Source organism: Gymnoscopelus microlampas, assembly GCF_963454915.1.
Source record: "Gymnoscopelus microlampas genome assembly, chromosome: 4".
NCBI lineage: Eukaryota > Metazoa > Chordata > Actinopteri > Myctophiformes > Myctophidae > Gymnoscopelus > Gymnoscopelus microlampas.
The window spans coordinates 47180037-47187536 of NC_139941.1; the positions used below are offsets into that span (position 1 = coordinate 47180037).

Genomic DNA, 7500 nt, shown 5'->3' on the forward strand with positions numbered 1-7500 from the left:
TCTGCTATTTTTGAGGAGAAAACAATTTGTGGAAATGTGTGCAAATGCTCGGACAAATACATATCATTTTGGGTGGTCCTTGACATGAGAACTGTTTGAGAACCACTGATATTATAGCAACATAAAGATTTTTTTTCTTTTCTAAACTATTAGGATTTAGAAGACATTTGTAGAATCGCCAGAAGCAAAGATTTGAGTTAAAAATGTTTGCTGTAAAAAACATATATGTTCAAAAATATATAATAATAAGGTAGTAAGTAGTTCAGTAGTAGTAGTTTTTGTATTTAACACTTTATTTAAACTTTACATTGTTAACGTAAGAATAATTACCGGTAGTTGTTTAGTAGCAGTAGTAGTAGTAGTAGTAGTAGTAGTAGTGGTAGTAGTGGTAGTTGTAGTAGTTTTTGTATTGTATTATAATCTGATTGTTTGTATTGTCCATAACTTTTAATCTGGTTGTGCTGAAGGTAAGGTGTTATTAATATTTTGTTGTATCAGCCTGAAGGAGTGAGAAAGCAGGTGTTCTCTGCAGGGAGACTGGACCCACAAGGACTCTATGGTAAATACACACCGCTCATACTTAAAGGTTTCATGACATACTGGTTTACAAAACATTCAAAGTCTTCATCATGGTCCTTCAAGTGTGTATTAAAAGGTTTTAACTGAAAAATCCACTCCAGTGAGCTTGTGGCAGGTTTTTTTTCTCTCTGTGTTCTGAGGCCTTTTCACCTGCAATGAAAAAAGAAAACCCTATTTGCCTGTGGGTGTCGTTGTTGATGGATTTTGCCTGTCAATCATCGCCTCTGCTCCACCCTCCCAAAGGAGAAGGATAGGGGACGGGAGCGCATCAGCTTTTGCCACCGGATCGTAGTGGCGGGGCGGGGCTTCTTTCGCTCTACATTAGAAGAGTTGGGGTCGGTGGGCGTTGTCAGATTCTAATACAGCCCGAATACCCAATTTCAGCACTGGCCTCAGTGGCTTGCCTCGTTAATCACTGGACACCCAACTCACATGTCCTGGGTTTGACTCTCATTTAGGACATCACTTTTTCCAACAACCGCGGACTACTTTCTCCCCCCCCCCCGCCAGCAGGGCTCGAGGGACGAGAGGGGCGGGGAGGTGAGGGGGCGGGATTAATGGACTGTGAGTGACATCAAGGTCCAGAAAACCCCAGACCAAAGAAAATCCACTGAATTTTCAAAGTTCCGTTTTTTGGGGTGTAATTGCGGTCAGAAAACCCCCCAAAAAAAGTTATAGAAATGTGATGTCATCATCATTACATACAAGACATACAATACAATCAGTACACTCCACTGATTGAATAAGATGGGCAACCCATCTGAAAATGTATCTTTCTGTTTATTAAAGTGCTGGAGAGACGTTACTGAACTAAAACTCTACAGCAATGATTAATATCATAATAATATAGAGTTTTAACCTTTAAACCAAAAACACTTTTTGTTGTAACCAACAAAACATCACTTATGCATTATCTTTAATTTAACATTTTCATTTTCAAATTATTCATGTAGGATCAGAGAAGCTATCAGTGCTTTTGAAGAATCAACTTCCTCTGAACCAGGTTCCTCACACGGATGTAGAGAGAGAGATCACTATTCACGGTAGGCGTATACTTTCAATGGTTATCAGCATCGTACTCATACATTTTACAGTGTGCACTAGTACAGTACATGCAAATGTTCCTGGTATTAAATGTGTTTCTGACAGTGGTGGAAAAAGTACTCATTTTTTTTACTTAAAGTAAAAGTATCAATACTGCAATGTAGAAATACTCCATTACAAGTAAAAGTCCGGAATTCAAAATTTACTTGAGTAAAAGTATAAAAGTATTGGCATAAAACATGTACTTAAAGTACCAAAAGTAAAAGTACTCATTATGCAGAATGTCCCAATTCACAAGTAAAAAAAATAATAATTTGAAAATAGCCGATCTACAAGCTCACAATGCTCCACATTATGAGCTTGTAGATCGGCTATTTTCAAATGGACGAAATATATATAGGGCTCAAGTGGTTAGTCTATGCTTTGTAATAATAAAATAAATCTAAAAAGTAACTAGCAACTAAAGTTTTCAAATAATTGTAGTGAAGTAAAAGTTCAATATTTTCCTCTGAGATGTAGTGGAGTCTTTGTTACTCCAATAAAGTAAAAATACCTCAAAACTGTACTTAAGTACAGTACTTGAGTAAATGTACTTAGTTACGTTACACCATGGTTTCTGATTCTGACACTTGCAATGGTGCAGCAGATTAATGACATGATCGTTCACTTTGTGATGCAAGCATGACATTTGGCACAAATACTCTGTAAGGGCCTCTTATGGAAAAAGGCGCTGGCCCGAAAGATCTTGGATTTTTTTTTTTCATCCTTGTATCACAAACTGAAAGATTATATCACTATCTGTTCCGCTAAGGTGTTGGCCATCTTGAAAAAATCACACCCTGTGTGAAGGTAGCGGCGCCTTTGATACATTATGTCATCGATATGTGTTTATAGCCATGTGTCACGTGAAGCTTGACCAATCACTTTGTTGACGGGTCTGACCAATCAGAACGTTGACGGGTCTGACCAATCAGAACGTTGACGGGTCTGACCAATCAGAACGTTGACGGGTCTGACCAATCAGAACGTTGACGGGTCTGACCAATCACTTTGTTGACGGGTCTGACCAATCAGAACGTTGACGGGTCTGACCAATCAGAACGTTGACGGGTCTGACCAATCAGAACGTTGACGGGTCTGACCAATCAGAACGTTGACGGTGAACACGGACAAAGTCAGGCATAGAGCAGGATCCGCTCTATACCTAAAGGTATAGAGCGGCTAGCGCCGCTAAAAATGGTCGCCACCTCTGATTTTTGAGTGGCCAGAGAGGTCCTTACAGACCCACTGAGCATTTTTCGGGCTATTAGACATCTAAAATACGTCTAAAGGCCTTTGCAGACAGGGTGCGACTTTTCGCATGGAAAAAAACGGACAATATCATTTTTTAAATGAACACATGGTTCTCAATGACCTCATGCACACCGGCTCCGAATTTACCGTGCGGCGATGCGTTTTTTTTTCTTCCAATCGAACCCAGTTCGATTCGTGCGTCTTTTCGCATGCGGTCAAAACTGATTGACTAATCGCACCCTGTCTGCTAGGCTAAAACGGGGTAATAATTGGTCTATTTATAGACCGTCTATATTATAGACGTTGAAATGACGTCTATAATATAGACGTCTTTATACAGACGCTTAAAAAACAGCTAATCAGCGTCTAGGCTACAAGCCTAGACCGCTAAAAAACGTTCACTGTTAGACCAATTATAACCCGGTTTTAGACGGAGGTCTAATAGCCGGCTATGGCTCAGTGGGGGGTATTTGTGCCAAATTTCATGCTTTCATCACAGAGTGCACGATTCTTATGAAATTTGCCTGAAATCTGCACTTCAAGTTGCAACGGTATATTCACCGATAGAAATGAATGAATATCAATCACACACAAGATACAGGCTATGATTATTGATCATTATTAACCCATTAAGACCTGAGGCCGATTGTACAAATCATCTCCGTCGGGTGGAAACCTCATACTGTATGTCCAAAACTGTTACTTTTCGGGATTCAAATTCAAAAGTATCAAAAGTAGCAGACCTACAAGCTCGAAACGCGACGCTTCGCGCCGCGTTTCGAGCTTGTAGATCTGCTGCTTTTGATACTTTTGTGTGACGCTGTACTATGATCGAGTAGGGCGTTCATTTACGAAAAAAAACAACACAAAAAGTTATCATAATATAAAAAGAAAAAAAAACAAGATATCATTATCTGAAGATTTGCAGCTCCATCCACTCCTTGTTTAACTTATAACTTAAAAAGGCTGTATCTCGCTTCCTAAGCGATTTTGTTTTACTACTTTTAATAAAAACATAAAAATCATAATGGCCAGAAATAGATAGTAATAATTTGGGCACTCAATGAATTAAAACATTTTTCAGAAAACAGGTCAGGATGTAGAATCGGACTCGGGTCTTAACTATTAAAACCATTATTATTTTTGTCATTTAGGTGATATTCTTGGGGACATTATATCCTTTAGGGACAACCCAGAGGGACTAAAAAAGCTGGTCAATCTTCCCTCTGGGTCTGCCGAGGCGGAGCTGGCGGGGCTCTTCCCTCTTGTATACGTCTACAAATACCTGGAGACCACAGCGCGCTGGGACATCCTGGGAGGTGATATCCAGAAGAACTCAGAAGACCTACGAACGAAGATCAAAGACGGTTAGAGACATTTTTCTTGATCTGTCTGCAGTGCCGATTCTGTAGGGACGGCAGTGGCTCAGGGGTAGAGTGGCCGGTAGAGCGGCAGGATGGGAATCGCAAGGGAATTGCAAGGTTCCCAGTTCGATCCCGGGCTCCCCCAGAGTTAGTGTCGAAGTGTCGGCAAGACGCTGAGCCCAGGGTTGCATTGCGCATGGTACGGCCTTGCACGCCGTGCGGGAACGTATTTGACCAGGCACATGCATAGATTTGAAACAACTTTAAATTCACACCTCAACAAAGTTTACAAAGGCTCCCGACTCACACCTAGCAAATTAACATAGGAATAAGCCTAGATGCATATCAATTGTCCATTGTGTGACCTGTAGCGTAGGTGTTAAGCGACGTGAGCGTCACGTCATTAAAATAGAGTGCAACCACGTTCCAATTAAATGCAAAGACTGGCTGAACCCCAAATTGCTCCCGATGTGCAGGTTGGTGCCTTGCATGGTTTGTATGAATGTGTGTGTGAATGGGTGAATGCTTTGGATAAAAGCGCTATATAAATGCACCATTTACCATATAAATGTACCATTTATAGGGGGGGCAATTGCCTCCCCTTTTTTTTATAATTATTGTTTTAATTATATATATATTTTTGCCAAAGTATGGCAAGTATATGCATATGTTGATATACTGTATAGGAAATATATGTCTCATATATACTTTAGCGTATACACAGAGCCTATACCCTCCACGTGCCAGAGCCTCCCCTGGTCCCGGCAGAGTAGTTCCGCAGAAGCTCCGCACTGAGGGGCCCTGTCTTTCCCTAAGAGGACTGACCGTGGGTAGCTACTGGGACGTAAGTCGGGGCTTGATCAACCCCGACTGGGTCACCTGGGCGAGGGTGTATGTTGCGAGACCCGAAACACCTGTCGACCCCAGGCTACAACACTGATGATACGTCCCAGGTGCATCCACGTGATGTTGTCCACATATATGCCACATATATGGATATATATGTACATATATGTAGAGACATATATGCAGGCGGACAATTTCTAAATGTCACATATATGATAAACATATATGTTGCATATTTAAAATATATATAAGTTCATATATTTCCTTACCCCCCCCCCCCCCCCCCCCCTCCCCCCCCCCCGGCCCTGCTGGCAGAGGCAAAAATTCCCTATGTCTGTCTGCCTTTTGCTTCTGTAGTCTGACTGACTGTAGCTGTGTGTGTGTGTGTGTGTGTGTGTGTGTGTGTGTGTGTGTGTGTGTGTGTGTGTGTGTGTGTGTGTGTGTGTGTGTGTGTGTGTGTGTGTGTGTGTGTGTGTGCGTGTGCGTGCGTGTGCGTGTGCGTGCATGCAGGGTTGAAGGGTATTAGTTCCTTCAGGAAACAATCAGACGCGTCCTACAGCATGTGGAAAGACAGAGAACCTAGTACCTGGTCAGTACTTGTGATTTTTACCAGACAGTTATCTAGCAGTGATGGAAGAAGTACTCACATTTTTGACTTAAGTAAAAGTATCAATACCGTATTGTAGAAATAGTCTGTTACAAGTAAAGTTCGATATTAAAAAAGTACAAAAGTATTAGCACGAAAATATACTTAAAGTACCAAAAGTTAAAGTACTCATTATGCAACATTTCAGAAGTTTCCAAATGTTTAAAATGTATGAAAATCCTTTGAAAATAGCAGATCTGTGTTTGATCGACAAGCTAGATCCACTACTTTGATGCTTTTGTGTGACGCTGTAGTATGATCAAGTGGGGCATTAATTTACAAAAACACAAAAAGTAAAAATATGATGAGATAATAAGAGGTTTCTGCCCGACAACAACGAATCACAACATGTGTGTGTCTGCAGGCTGACAGCTCTGATAGTGAACGCCCTGGCTCAGACAGACAGTGTGCAACAAGTCGACCGTGCATCTCTCCATCAGACTCTGAACTGGTTGATCAGAACGGCTCAAAACACAGATGGATCCTTCAAGGAATTCTCTTCTTACTCCCCCAACAAAATCATGGTCCAAGCACTTTACACTATACTTTACAATCTATATTTTACTTACTATACTTTACTTTTTAATCTATATTTATACAACATATACTTTATAGTTGTTGTTTTTTTTACTCTTCCACTTTACTATTTTAATTTTCAATCATTAACCATACAAGAATAACTTGACATTACCACTGTATATTTAAGGTATTTGAATATTTGATTGCATTGAAATTATATTCTGGTTTAAACAAATCTTGATAGATTTAGTTATTTGATGTGTTATCGCAGAATCTCTCACGCTTTTCTTTTTCATATCTTTCTCGCAGTCAAAAAATGCGACGCTGTTGGACCAATCAGTGTACCTGACCTCCTTCGTGCTGATTGGCTTACACAAAGCAACTCAGATCGCCGAACCGAGTCTACAGCTTCGGGTAATACCCCATCTCTCTCCTACTTCATTCACTTCAATTTATTGTTCCAATGAGAAATTATGATTTTTATTGCCTTCACGTTTCCTCTTCTCTTCTCTTCTCTTCTCTTCTCTTCTCTTCTCTTCTCTTCTCTTCTCTTCTCTTCTCTTCTCTTCTCTTCTCTTCTCTTCTCTTCTCTTCTCTTCTCTTCTCTTCTCTTCTCTTCTCTTCTCTTCTCTTCTCTTCTCCTCTCCTCTCCTCTCCTCCACCCTCAGTCCCAGGAGGACAGTAAGACTCGAGCGGCAGGCTACCTATCCCGGAATGCCATGCAGGTGAAGAGTGTGTATGTGCGTGCGGTCGCATGCTACGCCATGACCCTCCATGACCCTGACAGTCTGACAGCCACAGACCTGTACAACAGCCTGGAGCGGCTGGCAAGAGATAAAGGTGTGTAGCAGAATGGCTCACAACCTCAGCCTGATGGCCTGAAAGTATAATATCTCCCCCGAGCTATAGGGAATTCCCTTTGGCCTAATGGTTAAGATGTTGGCTTTCCACGAGGGAGACCCAGGAAATTCCCTTTGGCTTAGTGGTTACGAGGGAGACCCGGGTTCAAATCCCGGGCGTTACAGGTGTGTGTGTGTGTATGTGTGTGTGTGTGTGTGTGTGTGTGTGTGTGTGTGTGTGTGTGTGTGTGTGTGTGTGTGTTGTGAGCTTGATCTGCTGTTTTCACTACTTTTTGCGACATTAAGTAAGGGCATTCATTTACGAAAAAAAACATAAAAAGTTGAAACGTGGAGATAAAAGGTTTCTGCC

General features: G+C 41.3%; 1 protein-coding gene across 1 annotated transcript in view; it reads left to right on the forward strand.

The window, feature by feature from the left end:
* The window catches only part of c5 (complement component 5), a gene marked incomplete at its 5' end in the record, with an annotated part of 43852 nt that overhangs the window by 21966 nt on the left and 14386 nt on the right, over positions 1-7500 (forward strand). The window contains 7 exons of the mRNA XM_084055531.1: positions 499-559; positions 1533-1622; positions 4071-4283; positions 5637-5715; positions 6137-6296; positions 6601-6705; positions 6960-7131. Coding sequence (XP_083911657.1) covers positions 499-559; positions 1533-1622; positions 4071-4283; positions 5637-5715; positions 6137-6296; positions 6601-6705; positions 6960-7131 — 880 coding nt within the window. The remainder of the gene's footprint in view (positions 1-498; positions 560-1532; positions 1623-4070; positions 4284-5636; positions 5716-6136; positions 6297-6600; positions 6706-6959; positions 7132-7500) is intronic.